Source organism: Uloborus diversus, chromosome 4, assembly GCF_026930045.1.
Source record: "Uloborus diversus isolate 005 chromosome 4, Udiv.v.3.1, whole genome shotgun sequence".
Taxonomy (NCBI): domain Eukaryota; kingdom Metazoa; phylum Arthropoda; class Arachnida; order Araneae; family Uloboridae; genus Uloborus; species Uloborus diversus.
Window position 1 is genome coordinate 79,211,655 of NC_072734.1, and position 24,989 is coordinate 79,236,643.

Consider the following 24,989-nt stretch of genomic DNA (forward strand, 5'->3'; position numbering starts at 1 on the left):
TTTCTTTCTTGAAAGCAACGACTTTAGATCCCGTGATATATTTTAAAATAAAGTACTGGAAGGTTTACGCAAAACGTGTCTTCTGTCATCGTAGTTGAACCACGTGACCAGATCGGTGCTTTATAGGTTTTCCTAAAAAATTATCAGAAAGTACCGTACCTAGCAACATTTGTTTCTCGCCTCAAATCCATCTGACTCTTGGTACCAATGACAAGAATACTTTAAGGATTATCTAACTACTCAGTACATTATTAAAGGAAAAGATGATGGAATTTAAAGAAGAAACAAATTTTATTTTCCTCCAGGTAAATTACAAAAGGGTAGTTCTGTACACAAAAGATCAGTGCAGTGGAAGATCTTTATCTTTGGCGATATATTAAGTTTTAAAAGTTTTTCGTTCAGAAGATCGGACCACTAATTGGTCGGAGTTAGCTTTGCTCACTGATCGGTTGGATTTCAGTACGTGGTGGCTTGGCGACTTTGGATATAAACAATAGAGTTGTGTGATCATTTGTTTTCATTTTAAAGCTAATGTTAATGTAATTTATTGTATTTTTCTGTTTGTTTGGCGAAATATTTCAAATTGCAAAGAATTGTTTTTCGTTTTTAAAGAGTTTTTAGTCATTTTAGTTGAAGAATGTGTTAATTTTAACTGTTTTTACCTTTATCATTTTTTTAAACGATGTCCTTTCGATTGTTTTATTCTTTTTCATATGGGGGATGTTGCAGCGGGATTCCCGTTTGTTCTAGATGGGCAGTTAGTTTTTTACACTTAACAGCTGAGGACGCTTCTTACCCTTTGAGTATGGCTGAAGGAACAAACCAACAAGTACGAGCGAAAAAATTGTAAATAAAACAACTGCTCAGTGGGTATTAGATAAATCAAGTGGTAATACATATACCCATTCTGACATTAAGCAGCTTAAAACATTTTCTTTTTACTAATTTTTTTCAACAAAACGGTTCAAACACTTGATAGTTCATTGAAATTTTTTAACTTTTCAATTTACAAAGTTTGAACAGAACGTCTGTCGGGTCCTCTAGTATGTTTATAAAATATGACATGTGACAAGAGGAGGAGATAGCTGAAGTGTGATACTTTGCGATAAAGGGAAAGGAGGTCAAATATGTTGAAAAAAAGTGTGACATCAATTTAATGACAGCCTATGTTAGTACTCCTCCAAAATCTCATTTTACTTGTTCATAACTCTTCCAAAACTCCTTCATTTTATTTCTGAAATTGAGTACAAACCATGACACATTCAAAGGCCAAATTTCCCCAGAATTCTATTTAATCAAAAGTAAAATGTCTTAGTCGGTTATGAAAGAAGAAATTCAGAATTATATTACCTTTTTCAGAGTATAATTAATTACCTTACAAGGTGATATTGTAAAAAAAAGAGAGAGAGACTAAAATATATGGAAACAAAAATATTTATTTTCTTCAACTTTTTTTTTTTTAAGTGCAATGCATGTAAATGATTTCAAGAGCAAAAATTTAGTTTTGTGCCTCATAATTAAATTTAAAAAAAAAACATTAAATAAAGATCAGAATGACAACTACATATGCAAAGTTTAATGAGTGAAAAGAAGGGGACTTCTCCACTATCTTTGCCCAGTTCAGGAGTGGGGATTGGTGAATTAAAAACATATACTTCAATTGAGTGCTATAAAAATAAAACATACAGGAAAAACAAGAAAAATGGTTTTGATTCAAGTTATTGCATGAAATAATAAAAAGGTAAACCTGTTTTTTTATTGGAGTGTTTATGCATCCAAACTTATTCTACCAAACTAAGTGATATGGAGAGAGATGGATAGCATACAAACGGTTTTTTTTTTTTTTTAAACCACCTTTATTATTATTGTTTATTTATTTATTTTTTAAAGTGGAATCAAGCAAAGACACCTGTAATTTATACAGAATGCAGGGTTAATGGCCCAGCAGAAATAAATCTTGGAAGCTTTTCTTAGGGACAAAATGGATCTAAATGTGAAAAAATGAATTTATCAAGATTTAATTTCTAAAAAAAAGATCTTTAAAAGAGGGAAGGAGGGTGGGGGGGGGGGGACACAGTGAGAGAGAGAGAGAAAGAGAGTTGAAAAGCATTTGATAATTGAAGGGTTTGGTCCAAAAAAGGGGTAGCTCCTATTTCAAAGTTTTTGAAAGGTCCACATTAGAGCTAGAAACATCAATCCACTTTTTTTTGTATTATATTTAACATATATAACATTTAAGGAAACCAACTAACCTTTCTCTGGCATTATTTGCTTGTCTTCGTTCTTTTTCTTTTTCTGCTTTGATTTCAGGTGGATCATTATCATCATCATCTTCTATTGATCTACAACAATTTCAAAGTTCTCTTTCACATTTTTAAAAATAAATTCACAATTTCAAAAACTCAAAATTATATTGTATGGTTTATAATAAGAATTTGCTTTGATTGTATGAATTGTTTTTTAATCTGTAGGTACAGTAAATATTTATACAGATTTCACTTACTGGATGATAAAATGATAACTTAAGTGAAGTTTAACACTTCAGAGAAGGCTGGTGGTTAACGGTTATGATTTACGAATATTTGTAAAGTTACACAGCATAACAATAAAAGAACAATTAATTTTGAAATAAATTTCAATTGTTGATTTTAAGACCCTTTTCCTTTCTATATTTTTTTTATAACTTTCCAAACAATATTTACTTAAGTGTTAGACATGAACTAGAATTAATTTTTACTAATTGTGACATGCATAAGTGTATACAGTCGAACTCTGATTTAGCGAATTCATCGAGACCGAAACTTTTATACGTTCAAAGATGGATATATATGGAAAACAATCCAATATTTCCTAACTCAAATTAACAAAAAAATATTTTCCAGCTGCTTAATTATTTGTTAATTCGGGGTTTATTATTCAGTAAATAGAGGTTTTTGCCTTCATTTTAGTCGGGGGGGGGGGAGAAAAATTCGCTAAAACGAGAAATTTGTTAAATAGAGGTTAAATAGAGGTATTCGTTAAATCAGGGCCCGACTGTAATAAGCATTGAATGCATAGCATCCAGATATATAGGCTGATTTGAAGTTGGTAAGAATGATTTCCTGCTATCCCGTAGGTCATGGGATCGATCCTTTCATGGACAAGAAAATAGAGTTTGAATGAATAATTTTCCTCATCTGAATTCTGATCCAAATTTCCATGGATCCTTACCTCATTTGGAGCAGGATTCTAAACCACAGTTGTGTTGCTCCATTAAACAGGGTATGAATCACAGTATCATATGAGGCAGTGAGAAGCAAAGGGGTGTAAGTGGACATTTTCAAGTTTTGAGTAAAATGAGTTTAAAGATAAGGTCCTAGGTAGGTTTTTGTTGAAAAGTTTTTCTAAATCATGCTGTAAAGCAGCAGCAGCACCTACCTCAGCTATTAGTACTATCTTTTGCCATAAGACAGAGGAGAGGTCAATCTGCTATTTGTAATGTTTATCTGCAAATTTTTAATTTTGTCACTTGCATCACTTCGCTTCTCACTGCCTCATATGTATTAGTTCTCAAGGGTGTTTTTTGTGGGTTTGCCATAATGGCCTTAATACGTCATCAAACTTTCATAAGTTAAACATCATTTAAAAGTTTTTTTCAACAAAAGTTTTTGAAAAAAATCTAACATTTTTGCTGTTATTCGAAAAATTACCATTAAAAAACCAAAGTTTTGAGTTCCCTCTGACGAGCGCGAATGCTTCAAGCACGTCAGGTGTTTGTATGTGTTGGGTTCAAAGCCAATTAACTGGTCGAAGATTCTCTATGTTTGTTAATGGCGGCTGGGGAATGCTAATATGTTGTAATCACTAAGTCATCAAAGTGAAACAATACAATTGGGGATGCCGGAACCAGGAATTGCTCGGCTTCTGGTCTGAATCAAAAAATTAGAGCTGTTTGCAGGCCTCTCTTTCAACCTGTAAAACTAGATAGTGGTAGGTTTAGGAAACCCAGGACTGTGAGTGTGTGTATATAAAATGTATACATATTAGAGTTAAAAACAATTGGAAAAAAAGATTTTTGTCATAATATTTATGTGCACAGAAAACTATCTTAATGGTGTCAACTGAGCAAAAAATGTGCCGAAAACTCACCGAGAGCGAATTCTTTTAGCACCTCGAGATTGTGGAGCTTTCCTAGTGGAAGTTGTATTTCCTGCAGCTGGCGGAATCATGGGCATGGAGTCAGCAGACACTTGTAAATTCGGTAATTCTTTGGCACCTTGCAAAGTTTCAGACTTGGCACTCAGACACGGAGTGGCTGTGGCTGTACAAATTACAACTTCTAATTACTAAAAATTCTAGGTACAATTTCAATATCAAAGAACATTATCAGATGCATCTAATATATGTATAGATTAACACTCATGGCCGCACTCATAAATAATACAAATGGTTCGAAGAATTACAACTTTTGTTCCAGCTACAAAGCTGTAACATGAAGTGAAACATAAAAAAATATAAAAAATGCAGACATGTGAAATGCAGGAAAATTGCTTTAAGCCAGTGATTCCAAACTGTGCTCAACAGTCTCCTGGACAGTTGTGAAGTCTTTATAGGAATAGCATGAAATTTTTGAAATAACTTCAAATAGTTAGAGCAGCAGTCAGCAACTAGGGAACCGCAGAGTCAAAAACTCGATTGCCAAAAATCATCTTAAAAGTAAATTTACGGAAATAAATTTTATCAAGAATAATATCTTTAGATGCACCTGTTATACATTTAGTATTTTGGAAGTAATTGCTAGAATAATTTAAGTTTTTAATGGTGAGAGGTTTTTTTTTTTTTTTTTTGGACTTCAACTGTACATATTTTAACAAAAGTGTCCAGACCTCAACTAAAATAACATGCCAACCCCTAAGTTAGAGATTACAAATTATGAAACTTTTGCAATCTTTGCCCTGTAAATACAAATAGGAACTATGCAAAGCAGGTACACAAGTTTAATTTATTGTTTGTCAGTTATGATAAGTCATACTTTTTTTAGGGAAGGATGGCATGCAAATTTGAAAAAGGCATGTCGACTAAAAAAAAAAAGTTTGGGAGGCTTTTGCCTTAAGCAAGCCCTTGTCCAAATGATCTTAGTTTTAAACAGCTTTTAAATACTAAAACAATGCTCAGCTAGATATTTTGCTTAAAACTATCCAATCTCGCCAAAACAGTCATCTTGTGGGGGAAAAAAATACTTTGTACTAAAAAGAAATGACGGGCTTTTTTTTTTTTTTTTTTGATTAAACCAGAAATCTTTCATAGTTTCTAAAATTGCTATTAGACCATGATAAATGTAGACACCCAGTATACAGAAAATAAAGAAGCTAGTCTACCTACTCACCAAAGTTTTGTGAAGTTGGCACTGTTTGGCTTGAAGGTCCTACAAGTGTTCTTCTGTTTTCTGGAAGTCCATTTTGTTGCTGTAAATGCAATAGCAATGAAAAAAATTAACAATTGTAATATATTTCTTATTTTTGTCTCAGTATAATAGTCTCACTGACAAAATCAAACCCAGTTCAATCAATTATATTTTTAAAAAATGCAATGGAATGGAATGCTTTTTAAGAATAAATCTAAAAATATATCAAACAGAGTTAATAGTTTCTACAATGCCAAACTTTAATTTCTTTTTGTTAATACATACATACAGTCAACTCTCAATAACTAGAAGTCCCAGGAACCAGCTAAAACTTTCAAGTTACTGGGAAAGCCGTCTAGTAATGGAAAGTTCCCACAGCCTTTTTAAGAGTTTGGGACCCAATAAAACTTGAAGATAAAGGAATGCTTGAGTTATGAATTATATTAAGATGTGGCTTTGAGTTCACTGTATTAATAGTGTTAATTCGTAATAATGGAGGAGAAAATGCAACCACATAGGGTCACTTTTAGAACTGGCAATGCTTATGGGACAATGTAAAATTTAAGTTGTATTCTCTGAGTAAAGATGGGTAGAGAGAGTATGTGGCAACTCTTTCTCACACCAGTACGAAAGTGGTTTTCACCACGTGACAAACACCCACTGCGGAGTAGCGTAGCAAGTGTTTCTACGAGGGAGAGCTGTTGTTTAAAACAAAATGATCTCTTATTGTTCTGCATTTGGAGGTAAGAAAAAATAGGTCAAGGAAGGACAATTACATTTCATTAGTAAGTTTTTACTTTATAATATCTCTGTTATTTATAAATTTATTGGTTTTATAGCTAAAAATAGAGTTAGAAAGCAATCTATTGCTTTTTTGGCGAAAAACATGTTATATTACCAAAATTGACAACTAGAACTGAGCGTTTGTGCGATCATCTTTTATCTCGTAAAATACTAAATATAGATGTTCATATCTTTACAGATACCTGCGACCTCATTAAGTTTTTTTCCATAAAGCAAATTGAGGCAGTGAGAAGCAAAGGTATGTAAGTGGCAAAATTAAATGTTTGGAGATAACCAGTAAAAATAGAAGGGGAACCTATCGTCTGTTTTGGAACAAGATATAGAATTAGTAGCCCTGGTAGGTAATGCTGTACAGTGTGATTTATTAAAGAAATTCAATGAAAGCCTACCTAGGATATTATCTTTAAACACATTTTACTCAAAACTCGGAAAATGTTCACTTCTCTTAGCTTTTCACTGCCTCAATTCAAGTTGGGATTTCTTTCTCACTTGAACTAAGCTTCATACAAATATTACTTCATCAGATAAATGCTATTCGTTGGAAAATACAATTCAGTTTACTATTTAAGGGTCAGTGAAAGAAAAATTGTATCCATCGGCGACTTTTTTTTGTATGAATTATCATTAGTGATTCGAGGTGTCCTTGAGAGGGGGGGGGGGGGGGAGATAGTTGCACAAACTAAGCTAATGCAATTTCTAGCGGAAAGTTATTTTAACGGGGTCTTTTTTTTGGGGGGGGGGGAGTTCTAATTCGGGGGGGGGGGGACTACACGCCATTTGAGGCGGTGCACTTGGAGGGATGGGCACATGGACAGCTGTTTCCAGACTTTTGGAATGTTGGACTCATGGACCTGGTCGCCTAGCTTTGCTAAATCATGTTTGACCAACACCAAAAAAAACTAGAACCAATTAACTTATTTGCAATGCAGGCATAATTGACGCAGCTCTCTTGAATCTGAAGAAAACTTTTTCTAACAGCCTAAGAAAACTATTAATGAAGCTTACTATCTCTGCCCACCCTGATCGATTCCGATTCTGAATAAATCCAAGGAAATGGGCAAGCCAGGGAGCTTAGTCCACTAAGCACTGATAAGTTCAAAATAATACAAAAACTACTAGCATTTAACATTGAATGTAGACATATGCCTCTCTCCAAAGACAAAAAATTATAGATGATTTTGATGCACAAAATAATAAATACAATAGGCGTTTTCCTCTTTATTAGTGGAATAAAAAAATCGGCATACTCACAACTTGGTTAATAGGAATAACCCCAGGAAAACTTCTTAAAAGGTTTGACGAGTTTCCTGGCACAACATTGGAATGAAAGTTGTTAACATTGTTGGGTGACCCCATAGGCACAGCCGGCTGCAGAGTTTGTAACACAGGGCCTTCCGTAAGATTCCTTAGAACATTAATGGCCTCATCTATATTCTCTTCACTAATTCCATTAGGATTCTGTAAGTACAAAATGTTTTAATCAAAAGACACACAACATGAACAAATCACAAAATGGCATTTTTGAAAGAAACATGACTTCATTGAAACAGAATTTTTAAAGTAATACATTCTAAAAAATAGAGTTAATACGAAGTTAATGTATGAACTACGAAGTTTTGAAAATAATTTTATGTAAAAGTGGGTAAAAATAAAACTTCATGCAAAAACTACATATTTGTAATAGTGCAGAAAAGAAAACGGCTATTAAACATTGATTTGCTTCTGTAGATTTGTTATCGTATGGCATGGTGCATTGACCGAATTGTCAAACAAACATGTAGCAGTATTAGTAGATACATGTACAAATCAAGAAAACCCAAAACAAGTCGCAAATTTGAAAAAAAAAAAAAAAAAAAAAAAAACTGGAAACAACTCAGAAATTTTCCATCAGACTTTGAAACACTTTTAATTGCTTTGAAGATTTGCTGTTTCTACATTTGCCTTTAAAATGCATACCCCTATGTTTAGAGAGGTCACATTTTTTGGGAGAGAGGTAAACATATCATTTGACTATTTTAACTTTTTATGCATTTCAACGCTGTAAAACATTAAAATTTTTGCATTGCTTTCAGTGTTGTATTTCTTCAGCGACTCTAATTTAGTCCCAATTCTTAAAAATAACGTACCATACTTGTCAATTTTTGGAAATGAGCATCAGTAAAACTTTTAGGACAGCACCTCTCATTCTATTCAAAGTTAGTATAAATTGAATTAAGATAAAAATAAGAATGATGACTAAATACCAGTGCTAGAGGTTAATAAGGCTATAATATTTAATAACTGAATTTACTGATTTGATCGCCAACATTTTAAGGAAGGCTAAAATAAATGAAAAACTACTGAGTTAGAGTAACTGGCCTAAGGTAGAGTAACTGGCAACATTTCCTGGTTTTTTTTTTTTTTTTTTTTTTTTTTTTTTTTTTTTTTGCATAACCTAAACAAATTCCCTGTTTACAATAATCTATAACCTTAAATGGTTTTTATCTACTTTCAAACCAATTTTATTTTTCAAAATCTTCGGAAACCAAAAGATACTTGTAAAATACTGGTAAAAATCAAATTCAAATGTTTACACGTGGTATTGGCTAACCGGTTTGGATGTAACTAGACTGAAATTTTCAAGTGGGCGAGGGACAAGGAAGAACAAGACCTGTACTACAGAATACAAAATATAAGAGTTAAAATAAAGACAAATAAAAATTTGTCATGCTCAAGTGGTAAAATCAAATTTCAAAATGTGGAAAAAATCAGGAGTGATACTTAACAGTGTAAAATAAGCTAAAATGTGCATATTTTACGCTTAATCCCTAAAAGTTGGCAAGTGTGGCCTACTTTTACTTCACTTAATTGGCTAATTTTCCAAATTTTAACAAATGCGTTGAATCCCAGTCAAGTATAAATTCTGTTTTTGATGGAACACTATAAAAGCTTTGAGACACTTGAAACATATTCGTCTTTTTTCACAATAAACATTCAGTGTTTGGTTAATGAAACATTAGTATTGCAACTTGAAGAAATAACATAATACTAACAAAATTTCTCTTTTGTGTGTTTGCAGCCACTACAAATTCAAAAAATAAATTTTAATTTTTTTAAAACAATGCAAAAAATTGCAAAAGTGAAAACAAATGGTAGAAAGAAAAAAAGATCAAAAGAAACAAATTTTCATTCTAAAAGTTAGATCAAATTTCGATGAAACTATGTTACTTTTAATAACACTTACACTTTATGACAGAAAGATCATGCTCAAACTTTTATAAATTCTCATAAATAACCATACAGTAAGTATCGCAAGTTCCTATAAAGATTTCTTAAGTTCAATATCTTGATTAAAACTTTCACTAGAGACATAAAACTTTACTTTAAATGTGATAAATCAATGTATTTGAGAACTACAGGGATACATAAGGGAGGAACAATTAAGAATAAGTAACTAAAACAGATTACTACAGTCTTAGCAATAGCATGCAGCAATGCAACACACAAAAAGTACATGCTGGTCTCCTGAGGTTACACAATGAAACAAACCTGTATTAGACCAGATGAAATTTTCATCTTTTTAAATTCTTTAGATGTGTTTTCATACGTTATATCACCATTGTTTAGCATAATTTTGTCGCAAGCAACCTTTGGGGGAGAAAAGCTCTTTCATTTTAGTACAATGAAGTAAATCAAAATTTCAGCTGAGAGTTTTAGTGAATAATTTTAATAATTAAATATTTAACTTACTGTATTTGTTAGCTCTGTATATGATGCAGGTGGTACATTGAACTGATTATTGGTTCGTTGCCAATTAGGCACTGCAGCTAAACAAAACAAAAAAAAAATCAAATATTCATACTGAAAGAGTGTTAGGTACAAATAAGTGGTTATTGTAAACACAAAAGTGAGCATTCATGATTTTGTAAAACAGTAAATTCGACAATATATTAAGTGGTTATAAAATAATCACAACTAAAAATAGACAACATTTTACAAGAAAATGTGTAAACACACACAAAAGAATGGTTCGGAAATCATATTAGATAAATTTTTCTTAAAGCAGCCATGCTAAAATTTATCAGGGCGGAATGCAAAAAATAACAAAAAAAAATCAAAGTGAGAATTAATTTACCAATGTATCAACACATGTGCTACTTTGATCTTGAAGCATTTGGAAATTTTGGTCAAAAAAGGAAATCCATGTTTTTTTTTTTGGGGGGGGGAAGCATTTATCTCTGTTAAAGATAATTGAACATTGAAATATCAAGCTTTCTTAATGGTCACTTTCGTAAGCTCCATTGCTTTTGTATTTTAATTTACTTGTATGCTTCAGTTTATGTAAGCATTCAGTTTACGTAATCATTCTAAATGAAAATATTTATCCCAATCAGTAGTTCATTGTTGAAAATGTTTAAAATGATTGTGGCTATGATAATGAAGCAGCAAGTTGTGTTTCATAAGCACATTTTTTTTTTTTTTTTCAGATTCTTTTTCAAATTTTAGGATCATCTCTCAGATCCCTTCTTTATTTCTTTGTAAAAAAATACAGTTAAGCAGTATTACTTCTAACAAGCACACATGAGTAAATGCACCTTCTTTTCAATAATTAAAAAGCTTTGGTTATTTTATAGCATAGCTGTCAACCATCCCAAGAAAAAATCCAGCAGGTTTTTTACTATTTTTTAAATACAATCATATGGAAGTTCTTTACTTATATCCACATTAAATAATGAATTGAAGCATGAAACGGAAGAATACAAGTTATATTAATGATAATTATAAACTTATTTTTGACCAAACTTAATAATCATTAATAATGTTGCTAGGTTTCGATGTATAAAAGTTTGAGTTTTAGCTCGAAGCTTTGAAACCATGGAGTGCATACATCTGGAGGATCTTAACAAACATAATTTTACATCATTTTTCTCACAAAATGCCCTAAATAAAAGGCTTTTCCCAAAGATTTATAAAATCCAGAGGATTTTGTTATTGGAAGTCAGGGAAAAATGCTCAAAATCCAAGAAATTACTGGAAAACCGAAAGAGTTGGCCAGTATGTTTTAGGCATACAGTGAAACCTGTCTAAGTTGACTGCTATTTTCAGGCACAGAATTAAATCTTTATCATACAATTCAACCTCTATAAGTTGACCACCTGTTTAAGTTGACCACTAAAGTAGTAAACAGCAAGTGGTCAACTTACACAGGTTTCACTATACAAGGAAGTAGTGTGGCGTCTAGATCAGGTATTTTTCTTTTGAAATCAAGCAAAAAATTCACTCACGTGCTAGGGGAGGTGGTGAACTGATGGGAGTCGACTGCGTTGATGAAAAGCTGCTATTAGTCTGCTCTGTTGCACATGTCTGCTGCAATAAAATGAGCAAAAAAAAAAAAAAAATGAATTTTGGGAGAGAAAGAAAAAAAAAAAAATAACAGGAAAACACTTATTCTAAAAATTGAAACTAAGTATATTAAACCTGTAGGCTTACCAACAAATCAGATGGCAAATACATGGAAGAAAAACCTGGAGCTGCATGATTTAAAGATGGACCATTGGGCATTAATGAAGCAGAGAAGGAATAATTGGGAGAATTGTGACTTGCATTGGAAGACCAAGTATCTGGAACACTTTCTAAATTAGAGAAAAGAAAAATAATGTTAACATTCTCCATCGGGAAATGGGAAAGGAGCATTAGCGCTGACTCCATGGGGCTTGGGGGCGGGGAGAAGCTCTGGGTCCCCCACTTATTTGTGATTTTGTGTGTCATTTTTTAGAGGGAGTGGAAAGTGCTTTTCCTTGATGAGTACTTTAATTGAAGATAAATTTCTTTTCATTTAATGATTAAAAATGAGAATTGTGAAATTTTTAAAGTTTTTAGGAAATTTTAAATATTTAGGCAAATAATCTAATGTACTAAAAGATGTTCTTGTCTGCCTAGACTTACATTTTCAGTATTAAAGAGGATTGCTATGACGGTGCGCTAAATATGAGGGGGGAGTTTGGTGAACTTTAAAAGTTGGTTTTAGATTTACAGCCACAAGCAATGTATGTCCACTAGGGTGGAATGAAAATGACCTTAAATTTTTTTTTTCAATTTTTTTGGTTTGCCGTAGGGGGAAAAGTTGTCATTTAAGTTTAAAAAGAAGCAGAAGAAATTTCATTGCTTTACTACAACACCTTTAGGTGCCGCAACGAGCTTAAAGTTTGATAATAACCGAAATTTCCATCTAACAATGAAATTCCTTTTTATGCTTTCCTACTGTATATAACGGCACAAAATATGACAGTAAATACATTTTTTAAGCATTACATTAGGAAAAAAAGTACTAATTACAAAATACAGTTTTAAAAAAATCATAATCTGTACTAATAATAAAGCTGAAACTCTGTCTGGACATCTAGATCCCTGTCTGGATCTCTGTGACGCGCGTAGCGCCTAGACCGTTCGGCCGATTTTCATGAAATTTGGCACAAAGTTAGTTTGTAGCATGGGGGGGGGGGATGCACCTTGAAGCGATTTTTCCAAAATTCGATTTTGTTCTTTTTCTATTCCAATTTTAATCACATTTCATCATCATCATAGTTGGCTCGACAGCCCAGGGTGGGCCAAGGCCTTCCTTTGGAGAATCTTCCAAGACGTCCTACTTTTTGCCTGGGTTTTCCAATTTTTAACTTTGAGAATATCGAAGTCAGATTCAACAGAATCCACCCATCTCATTTTTGGTCGTCCCCTTCCTTGAATTGTCACAGGTTTTGCAGCAAAAACTTTTTTTACTGGGTTTTCTTCGTTCATTCGAGAGACATGGGCCGCCCAGTTCATTCTCCTAATTTTTATGCTTTTTATTATGTCAGGTTCTCTAAACAATCTGTAAATTTCAAAAATGAATTGTTAATCACATTTACCCAAGCAAAATTATAAGATGGGCGAGTAAATTACCAAGTTGTCATAACGTGGAACCGTAACATGGGCAAGCCAATTGGCGAGAAATTCTTCTTACATTATTTGTAAATATATAAGCAAACCAAATGACCTTTTAATTTTTCTACAACGGGCAAAGCCGTGCGGGTATATACTATAAAAGACATTAACAATTCCATTTTTACCATTTAAAGTATTCTTAATGATTGTAAATAAATGGTTAAACCTGTATGATGTTTGTGTCTACTTTTTTGACACATTAAAGTGTTTTTTATTTATTTATTTATTTATTTATTTATTAATTTTTGTACCAAATAACTCTTTCTTCCAAATTACTCTTAAGTCAATTTTTCGTCTCTTGCGATTGAACCATACTTTTTAACAGCTGCTTAGGGGTTACAAGTTTCACTTTGAAGGATTCACTAGACTAGTTTTACCAAGGGGGGATTCGGTTATTTCATTTTCACCCCATGAGATCAAATCGATGTAATCTTTGGCAGCAAAAATTATTTGTTGAGCTTTAAACTTCTTAACACCGCCTTTACTTTGTGTTCTTGCATTCAACACAAGTCATAATCCAAGTTCTCTTACATTTCTACGCTCTTTGCATAACACAGCCAAATGGAGATTTTCTGTTGCATCAAAATACCCATTTCTTTATATAACCCGGTCTATAATAATCTTAAAATCATGAGAGAGATATCGTGAATGTAAGATACGTTCAAATAAATGTTTAGAGCAGTAAGTACGAGAAGGTTTTAAACCACACAGGAGCATACGCATTGCCCACTTGATCTGTACAAGAAATGGATCCTTTCTTGAAAATGTATGAATAAATAATGATTACCATTAATATATTTCAGTATTATTATTTGTTTCAAACAATTTTAGCGAAATGCCGTGCCCATATAAAGGAAACTATACTTTACTACACTTTAACAATGTACTGAGTCAAGAGTCTTCAGATTTTCAGTTGGATTTTTAGTTGCCACGTACAATTGAAACATACGGTTTGCAAATGTAAGTCATCTAGAGTGGGAAAGTTTTCCTAGGTTCCTTGAAGATAAATCTAGTGAGCAAGTCCCACTTGATATCATGAGACACATATCCAATACATATTTGAGGAGCAAACATTCAAACCATGTTTTCTCCTTCGGATACAGTTTTTCAGGAAACACAAAAAACTAATATATTTAAAAAAAACTTGTATTAGACCCCAATTATCACTTTTTTAGTTGTATTACTGATTGCTAGTAAGACTTGTAGGCGTACTTTACCTAAAAAACTTAAAATGAATTAGAAAAATGCATTTGAAATTTGGAGAAATCATGTTTTGACCGAACTCAAAGGAGGAAACGTGTTTTGAATGTTTTCAATGTGGATAAAACACTTTTTGAATGAAAAAGATAGTAACTTAAATTGCTACGATTACATTTTTTAATGGAATAAAACTAATTAATGACATAATAAAACTGATTGTTATAAAATAAAGCTAGAAATTTATATGTGAAAAAAAAATTATCCTGCATAATCCTCATCCAAACAATCGCACACTACTTCCTCCGTTTCATCATTGTGTGCAAGTAAATTATAAATAATGCCTTTGTACCAATTAAAATCAGGTTGATTTTGCCACTCTTCGCCATACATTAAGTTTAAAAGTTTGTCTATGTCTCATTTCTTTTCAACTGATATTCCATGGTTAAGAGGAAGAGATTGTAAGACAACACTTTTCACAATGTGCATCTATTATTTCTTCCATCCCTAAATTAATAATAAAAATTTAGGTAAAAGCACACCGCTCTAAAATAAACAAACAAACTGACATAGCACCAAGCAAACAATAACATAACCTCTGAAACACTAGACACATTGGGAAATAGCTGGGTCACGTGATCAGTAAGAACAGCTCTGATTGGTTGACTGGAGGAATCACTGTTTGACTGGAAACTGGCTCCGGAGGAAACACTTTTTGAATGATACCTGAATTTTATAAATAGGTTTATAATGGGAAAAAATATGTTTTGGTTGAAAACAATAGCATATTTTTGTACCATTTAATGTTGAGTTCAAAGAAAAATCACTAACTCATTTTTTTTCATTTTTGGAGAAAACACTGTTTGAATGTTTGCTCTTCATTTGTGATCGGTACTTATGTCCTGTATGTTCTCAAAAAAAAAAGGTTATTTTCAATAGGTAAGGAAGTAACCACAGGAAGATTAGAGCAGGTTTCCAGCTGTTGACCTATTTTGTTTTTAAATTCATATGATTCTTTTGTTTTACGATCTAAGAATCCATTAGGCTTCTATTCCTGTTGTCGCAAAGAAGCTCCTGACGAAATGTAATTTATTCTGGAAACTAAAAAGTCATATATATTTCACTTACAGAAAGGTCTTTTCCAGCTGCACTTTTTATGCCGTGTCTAATAAAACTGTAGCATTTCATTACATCTTCGTAAGTAGGTAGTAAAAGTTCATTGAAATAGCTAAAGATTCCAAAAATAGGACATTCTGACGTTTGTCTCGTCTGCACTTGTTTAGACTGAGCCATTGCAACTCACAACAATGAAGTATCTTACCAAGTAACAAAATTTTACGTTACTCACTAACTCAACTCGACAAAGAAATTGACACCTGATCTGAGCTTGGCCCCACTCACAAATCCCTGCTGACCAGCCATTTAAACCAACTGACCATTTAAACATCCGCTGCTGCAATGACTCAAGCTCCCAGATGCCAGTGCATTCGGCAAAAAGTGAGTTTTTGCAAAACTTACTTTGCTCTTGCTGCACCTCAAAACATAATCCGAACAACAAAAAAAAAAGTTATTGTGCGACCTGTTGAGCATAAAAATTGCTTTTCAACAGCATTTGGAGCATAAAGATAAATTTGAAATTTTTTTTTAAATTTAAAATGTAGCAAAAATTGCAATTTTGCAAAACTTTATGCTTTTTGCGGCACCTCAAGATGTGCTTCAATATTTTTCATATTTTTTTTACCTCTTGTTTGCATGAAAAGACAACTTTTCCGCACTACGGCAAATTGAAAATCAAAAACTTTTTTTTTCGTTCCACCCTAATGTCCACTTGTAAGGCTTCAGGGCCATGTCCTAGGAGTGGCATTAGGGAGTAATGCGCTACCTTTAGTGATTAATGCCCTACATAAAAATTTATACATACCAAACGTCAAATTTTGGGAGAAATTCCCAAAAAAAACCCCCTTCTTATTACATCAACAAAGACTTTTAAATTGCGTTTTTAGAACTTCAATTCAAAAAATTTTAGGAGGAGGGTACCAAACTCCAGGTATCCTTCTGACATCATCAAAGACGGCTCAAATTGCATTTCTTGGCCTTCAAATTTTGAAGCTTTTCCTTAAGGAAGCTCCAAACCCCACCTCTTTCCCTAACAGTGTAAAACATAGCCTATAGTAGAATTTTAATTTCAAAACATTTTCAGAGAAAGCCTTTGAACTTCCCCTCTCTTTAACATTACTAATATTCAGTCTGTAGTTGCATTTTCAGAACTAATTTTGAAACATTTCTGGCAAATACTCCGAAAATTCCATTCTTTCCCCTACCGTCAAAGATGGTCAACTAAGTTTCTAGGCCTGAGACCAGGGAGAACCCCCTAATCTACATCACCTAACATCTTTGATGATTGTCTAAAATTGCAAAATTGCATTTTTGGAAATTCAGTGTACAAAAAATACTAGCAAAGTCGATGAACCCTATTGTTACCAAAGATGGATTCAAAATGCTGTTTTTAACATTAATGTTCAGAAACAGTTTCTTGGGAAAGCCCCACTAAACTTCCCCGCTTCCTTACATCATCAAAGACAGTCTGAACTGTATTTTGAAACCTTCATTTTGAAAATTCCAAATGACAGTTCCGAATCCTATTCCTTCCCCTCACATCATCACAGATGGAATGCAGTTGCGTTTTCAAGAACACCATTTCCGAAAATTTCTAGTGCAAAGCCCCCTCTCCCCAATAACAGTAAAAATCGTATTAAATTGCATTTTTGAAAATTTTTCTAGCAAAATTTAACCGCTTTTGGCAGCATACACAAGCCCTTCAATTCTCTTTTTCTGCACAGAAATGTATGAGGTAATTTTCCTGATTTGTGTGCTCATGTTCTAGTAATGGTCCCATACTAAATCAGAAGCCAAATCCGCTCTCTCTCTCTTCCTGTATTTGTATGTTTCAAAAAAAAAAAAAGAGTCAAAATCGTACATCAAGAACAAGTCCAGGACCATGATTAAGATAAATGAAATTGTTCCACAAGAAAAGTGTCCTGCCATGCAAGTCAAGTGCCCTACAAAATATCAATGTCTAGCTATGACTGTGCATGGTTCAACACAAAACAGAAATTTCACTCCAGGTAGAGATGTAAAATTTCTGGAAATTTTGAAGTAATGGAAAAAAACCGGTTTTTTTCGGGAAAAATTGGAAAAAATAGAAAATTTGATTTCTTTATGAATAAAATTTGGATTTCTTAATAGCTCTGTGTTTCTTCTAAGATATAAAGGGTTAAGCATTAAAAAATATATGCTATCCACACATCTTCTTTTTCTACTTGACAGAATTACACATAAAGGTAAGATTAATTAGAAGAAAAAACCTTATTGTTTTACAGGGTGGCGACAGGAACTGGAAAAAAAAGTTCCCTGACTTTTCCCTGATTTCCCTGATTAAGTTCACCAAATTTCCCTGATTTAGGTTATCAATAATAATGGTTTTCCTTCCTTGCCCTACCTGAAAAGCATTGCATATTAAATAGAATACAGTGTTTAGAATGGTTTAAGCTGTTAATTAAAATATATTTTGAAAATATGCCCTTTTTTTTCTTTTGGTAAAAATAGTGTATTAAATTATCGACAAAGAAATATTGTAGGAAATCTAAAACAAATGCAGTAGGCTCTCTGTTTAACGACGTTCTATGTAACAACTTTCTCTATTTAAAGACAAATTTTCACGGTCCCAGATGGTCCACTATAGTGTTAAAAGCATTACATTTAAGGACTCTTTCTACTTAAGGGCGATTTTTTGTGGTCCCTTGAAAGTCGTTAAACAGAGAGCCAACACTGTACTTTACTTCCAGGAACCAGTTAACATAAGAATTCTAAGAAATTATCAAAACCACTCTTAAAGAAAAATCTTATCATGATAAAACTAAACATTTAAATGGAAATAATCTTGAACTGAATTTTCAAGCAGTATAATTGTAGCTGCAAGAATAGCAAGTGATAGTTAAAGTATAGAAGTAATGTAGTTTTACTTACGTAAATAATACTGCCGCATGCAGGTAAACTGCAGTATCTGCAGAAATTAGCTTTTGAGATATTTGAAGAAATGTGTGGTGGATTCAGTACTAACAATAGGAAAATGTTGGAATTAAAGGTTTTTTCGAGCCTCTTTTTCAGCGGAAACCAAATAAGTGATATGTACAATAAAGATAACGTACAATAGATGACAAAAATGAAAAAAAAAAGTGCAGTTAATTCCCTTTACTTGGCAGAATAGACATATTTATGTAAAACAAAGTGAAATCTTTCAACAACCAGTCATATTGAGTTATTCTCTAATCAAGAACTTAGGTTTAAATGAATGAATACAGCATTTAACTATTAAAAAATAATAAAAATATTTACTTATGTACACAACTCAATTTCAAATGATTTCATTAGTAGTCGAAAAAAACCTTAGATTACTTTTTAGTAACAAACAACATTGACATTCGAAAACGATTATTAATTTCAAAATGTATATGGTTTTAAAAAAAAAGAGTTTTAAAATCTGAAAAAAAAAAAAAAAAAAAAAAAAATCTGAAGTGACAGCAAATAATACCATGGCAAAAAAAAAAGATTTTCAGTCAAAATTCAATTTTAGCAATTAAATTAAAAACGTGAAGTGATAACTTTTAAGATTTTTTTTCAGCATTAATTTAAAAAACCAAGATTTTTTCTTGAAATTGTGATAACAGTATGCTAATTACTTTAAGACAATGAGTAAAGTCAAGGGAGCAAAGTCATTAATGACCGCTTCCTCTTTGCCTGTAGGGTTGTTTATTTTACGTAACTTGGAATGCTTGGAAGGAAAATTCAAGCAAGGTAAAATAAACAACTTTACAGACACAAAAGCAATCCTAGGAAGTTCATCCTAAAATTGAATACTTAGACCTTGAGGGGAAAAAAAGGCACAAATATGCGGCACTGTATAACCGCATCTCATTAATTTTACTTTTTTAAAACAAATAATTGGCGAAAATTTCTTAGTGAATCAAAGTACTTCATTTTGCAAGGAAAAAAATTTTTTTTTCCTTTATTTGATCAATTTTCCCTGAATTTTTCTCATTTTTTCGAAATTCCCTGATATTTCCCTGATTTTTCCCTGAGTGATAAAGTTCCCTGATCTCCCTGATTTCCCTGATCTGTCGCCACCCTGTTTTATAACTGAGTAGAGGGCTTTCATGGTCAAACCCAGAAATAAGTCAAGTCGTCACTCAACCAATAATATTGGGTAATGTGTGTCTAATCATAACAATTACATTTTTTATTTTAGATTGCCTTTGAAACTTCTGAAATTTTCAACTTTCAAACTTTCAAACATGATTGATTTTTTTTTTTTTTTTTTTTGGAAGAAAAATATTACAATGTTACTGTCTGAAAATGAAAGCTATTGAGTTTTTTAATTTTTTCCAATCCAGTCTAAGTCCAAATCAAAACTAAATTGGTTTTTCTTAAGCTGAACCAAAATTAAACTGGAGTTTAAGTTTATTCATACGGCCGTGCTAAGCACAGTAGTAAAAGTAGTCATACCAGTCCTTTTGAACAAATTAGAGTTATTATAACCAAGTTGTTCTCTGTTTCGTATTTTACTTAATAAATAAAATGTCTTAGGGTCATTTGATCAAGAGCTATTGTTTTGAAAAATTCTTCAGAAAAAAAAAAAAAAAAAGACATCTGAATCAAATATATGGAAGAGCCACCCTTTAAAATAAAATATCTCAGCTTGAGCCCAACTGCAAAGTCCCCTTTTTTGCTTAGCACGGCGGTATACAGGGTGCGGTAAAAAAAATATCGGACAAAAATCGTATCATCGAATATGATAGTCGATGTCTGGAAAGTGTACAAAAACGAAAAGTGAACATTTCAGTTAATTGTCAGGTCATCCAAAAGTGAGTTCAATGAAATACTAGGGTTTCCACGAGAGAAGTTGTTCGTAAGATGAGAATTTGTAACCGATAAGTGCGACTAAGGGAAAAAATGGCTCAAACAGAAGTTTTGCAAGTTCCAAAAATTCAGGCATTTGTATGACTCTAAAGATGCCAGAAACGTTGGAGACGGGCCCGCAAGTCCACGCTGGAAGAGATACCTTTCACTGATTTACCGTTCAATCGGTTCATATCCCCCAGAACCATAGGATTTGATCTGTAGACACCATAGGTTCCCATATAGGGGGGAAGTAGGGGCTCAAGCCCCCCCCCCCTTTGGAAATGAGAATTTCCTCTCTTCCTTTTAATACTTTTTTCTTTGTAAAAATGTAAAAACATTTTTTCTCCAGCCATTAATGAATTAGTTATCAAAAATGCTAAATTTTATTAGCTCTAATCTGTACTAAAGTCGGTTTCCATGGGGAAAATATCCTGCTAAACCATGGGGAAAATATCAGAGCCCCCTCCCTTAAAATATTGCATATGGGCGCCCTTGGTAGACACTCCAAGCACCTTAGAAAGTGTTAGATATCGCCAAAATCCAAAGTCAGGCTTGGTCTGAGATGGAATCGGGACAAGCGACAAAAAATCTCTAGTTTTTTGTGGATGAGGGCTGTAAAATGAATCAAAAAGTGAACCAGAAGGATCTTTTAGAAGTTATTGTACTTCTGTGGGCCTAAGAGCACTTCAGCATTGCAGACTGGACATTTTCCTTTAACTCCACACCGATTCATATGGCCAAAAAGACAAGAGTGGTGCAAAGCGCGTTGTTTTTGACAAGATATCATCTTTTGAGTGGTTGTTCTACTCGCTCGACCTCAATCCCATTTATTACACTGTATGGCCTATTTTAGAGTCAAAGGTCAACCCTAAACCACACATAAAATTAAACTCTCTAAACCAATTGCTTTATAGGGAATAATATTGATAAAAGGACTTGCTGCCCTTGAATGAAAATTTCAATAAGCAGTTGCATCTCTCTATTATTGCAAAAGGCTGCTAGTTTGAAACCAATTAAATTTAATGATTACTAAAGGTCTTCTCATGTTATTATTTTTTATGTTTTGTTCGTTTATTTATTTTTAATAAAGTTTCTTGGAAAATTGCTTGCCCATGTTTTTTTTGCCTCACCCTGTATGTACATTTGGTTCGCAGTCAGCAGAAACATAGTTTTGTGATTAAAGTTATACTTGTTTGTTTTATGAAGAAGGAAAATAAATTCTTCACTAAGGTTTAAGCTTTTTTGTAAAAAGTATTATTAAACATTTTTTGATCTATATGCAAATTATATTGTCATACAACAACTTGCATTAACGTTAGACAGTATTTTAACATAAAACCGGAGGGGGGAGGAAATTGCATTAGAATTTAAGCGTGATAAATTTCTAATCACTTTTTGCTGAAAATTTCAATTAAACCCTGAAAAGTTGAAAAAATTATTTTTTTCAATTTTTCCGAAGTGGAAATTTATTCCTTCGGAAAAAAAACGGTTTTTTTCTGTTTTTCGGAAATTTTCCGGGGTTTTTTCGACTGTTTTCATCTCTACTCCAGGGTCACCCGTACCTACCACTATTTGTGGTTTTTACAGTTGGATAGGACCCTGAAGACGGCTCTTTTTGATCCAGACCAGAAGCCGAGCAACCCCTGCTCCAGCACCTCCAGACGTACTGTTTCACTTGGGAGGACTTTGTGACCACGAGCATATTTAATGTCCCCCAGTCACCATTAATGAAGACGGTGAATCTTCAACCGACTAGGATCGAATCCAGGTCTTCCGGTCACAAGTCCGAGGCCTTACCGATCAGGCCACCACAGCCCACACAAAATAGAACTGCAAAAATATCCTTTAAGACAAGTGACATGGCCTGATTGAAACAGAAAATTTGTATACCAATTTGTGGATCATTTTACCTTGAAAACGCCATGTCACATATTGCTGGTTTATACAAATTATACATGCCAGAAAATACGCAAACTGGCACTTTTAAGGTACAAAAATCTGATTTTTTTTGGATGGTGAGCTGAGGCCTTGTGGGAGTACATACCTTCTAGACCCTGGTGACGTCTTGCATCCCCCCTCCCTCCATAATTTTTGCAAGCCGGCGCCCCTGGAAAGGAGTATTTTTGAACAGTAGTAATGTCATGAGTTTTACTTATGAGTAATGAAAAACAGCTTATTTTATTGTGTTCACTGGATTTATTATACACGATTCTAGTATGTTTCAACTGAGATTAAAGTAACAAACTGAATATTTTAAAACACTAATTATTGAAATAATTTTTCCCAAAGAAGATAAACTTGTTTCTGATGTGATTGCTAAAATAAGTAATCATATAATTACAATAAATCATATTAGGAAAATTTTGAACAATGTTAATGCACATTTTTTTCTCGTTTCTTTGATTTTGTTCCAATTTTCATAGTCTTATTGAAACCTCTGTGCTTTTATTTTTTCAAATGTCCCACAAAATTATAAGGAAACAGGTTTGACTGTGTTAACTAAAAAATTATTTCTATAAAATCAAAAACAAGACAAACTTGATAGCAGAAACTTGCATTCAGGTAACTGTTCCAATGTTGTATTGAATATGCTAAGTTAAAAACATAAAGCAATATTATAAGCTGATATGAATACGAACTCAAATAATGTAATTGCAAACATATGAACAAACCATACCCCCCCCCCCTTTTCCCACCTTTTTTTGCCACTTTGGTATAAAGTGGACAAAATAAGACATTTTGCCATGGATTTTACCAGCTTTTACATGACTTTGACCAGTAGAGAACATAGACTTTGGTGCCCCTCCCCCCTATTAGATTTTTTTCTTAAAATTTTAACTCATTGCAAAGTGTGCACCCTTACTTCTGCTCCCCCCCCCCCTCACCCACCATGTGGGGCTTACTAAGTGCTATGTACACCACTGGCTTTCAACAGTTTACCCAACGACTGGATTCCACAAAAACGGTTGTTTGATACATTTTGTATAATTTTAATTTAATGACTGCGATTTCTTAGTCAGTGGTGATTTTTGTCCCCTAACTTTTTATTTGAATATACTCATAATTTTATGCCCAGTTTTCATTTTCCACTAAACTTACATATTATGCAGAGCATTATTGTTGTTGGTAAAATAGAGCCAATATTTAGCCATTTGCAGAATTATTTTCTCTGACAAATTCTTCATCCCCCAGTTTTTTTCAAACAGGACTAATTAAACAAAAGGGCTAAAAATTAGAAGCAATCGCATGTTATCCATAGACACCCCTATAAGGACTTCTGCTTACCAGCAGAACAATAACCAAAGGTAGAAATTATAGGTCCCTATGCACCTATGCTACTGAGCACTCGATCCAAAATTAAATATTTGCAACTGAACAAAGTAAAAAATCTTTTACAACTAAGCAGCTGTAAGAATGTAAAAGTCTGAAATAAACAATTATCTAATTAAAACCATCAAAATTAATTGTTCAATCTATTTTAATCATGTTTCTACTAATTTAGATATAGTCCTGGCTTTTTTGATCCCCAGATAAATGCTTTGGCCCTGGCAATGACCTCTTTTGACTAAAGTCATTCTCCTTGACTAAAGAAAGTAACCCAGTTTTACATATCTACTAGGGGGACCTGATTCTTATGAAATTTCTTGTGATAACAACTGAATTTTAATGAGCATAATCACTCTAGAAATTAAAACTATTTTTCAGATAATGAAAAAAAAAAAGCAATGGCCACATTAACTTAAAAAATTGCTTTTTTTTTTCCTTTGTCTCTGAGATTGAAAAATCTTTTGCATTTGCCATAATGACAATTTATGACCTTCATGCTGATCCCTTTCCTTAAGTATTACACTATTTAATGGTGGGGGTAAGAAAATCAATTTTTAATTTCTGAAAAATTGATACGTAGTGGAATTTTCTAACTATTTTTCCTGTAATCAGCGTCCAAAAATCTACCAGAATCAGTTATTGGTTTGAAATCACTTTAAAGAGCAAAATAATGTTAATCATTTACCATTCATGTAATACCCATCAGCATAAGTGGCAGATTTCTGCATGGAATATGGTGGTGTGTCACGATCAAAGGTCTCAGAAGCATAATTCTAAAACAAAAGAATAAGATAAGTTACTTATTTGTGATAACATTTATTTATTAAACACTTTCACTTAGTTAATAAGTTAAAAAAATTAAAAATCAGAATTGAACCGCATGAAACAAAGATGTGAAACAGAATTACAAAACTGAATTGCAGCAGAAAGTCAGTGTGACTCATGCAAATATTTGCATAGTTACTTAACTTCAGTTCTTTACTTCAGAAACGCAAAATACTTAATTGAAACATGAAGCAGAAGAATAAAAGTCAAAGTGATGCTTAATATAGAGTTGAAACTTATTTTTGATAATGTTGCTGGATTTCCCTATACTAAAGTTTGAATTTTAGCGGGAAGCTTTTAAACCATGGCGTACATCAGTCTGGACAATCTTAACAAACACAATTAACAGTTTTTTTTTTCTTTTTTTTTTTTACAAAATTGCTAAACAAAGAAATTTTCTCAAAAATTTATAAAATCCAGGCGATTTCAATAAAAATCGAAAGAAATGTTCAAAATCCAGGAAACTACTGGAAAACTAGTAGAGTTGACAGGTATACAAAACAGAAAATCGCGGGTTCGTGGAAGAACTTTCCGG

At 32.8% G+C, this 24,989-nt stretch overlaps 1 protein-coding gene across 2 annotated transcripts in view; it reads right to left on the reverse strand.

Annotated features, from left to right (window-relative positions):
* LOC129219807 (transcription factor 12-like) overlaps positions 1-24,989 on the reverse strand; it is a 95,537-nt gene that overhangs the window by 14,820 nt on the left and 55,728 nt on the right. For both annotated transcript variants that reach the window (XM_054854110.1, XM_054854111.1), the window contains exons 5-12: positions 24,315-24,402; positions 11,657-11,799; positions 11,452-11,533; positions 9,917-9,993; positions 7,439-7,645; positions 5,366-5,444; positions 4,129-4,300; positions 2,253-2,342 (exon numbers count right to left, since the gene is read on the reverse strand). In XM_054854110.1, the coding sequence (XP_054710085.1) occupies positions 2,253-2,342; positions 4,129-4,300; positions 5,366-5,444; positions 7,439-7,645; positions 9,917-9,993; positions 11,452-11,533; positions 11,657-11,799; positions 24,315-24,402 (938 nt within the window). The remainder of the gene's footprint in view (positions 1-2,252; positions 2,343-4,128; positions 4,301-5,365; positions 5,445-7,438; positions 7,646-9,916; positions 9,994-11,451; positions 11,534-11,656; positions 11,800-24,314; positions 24,403-24,989) is intronic.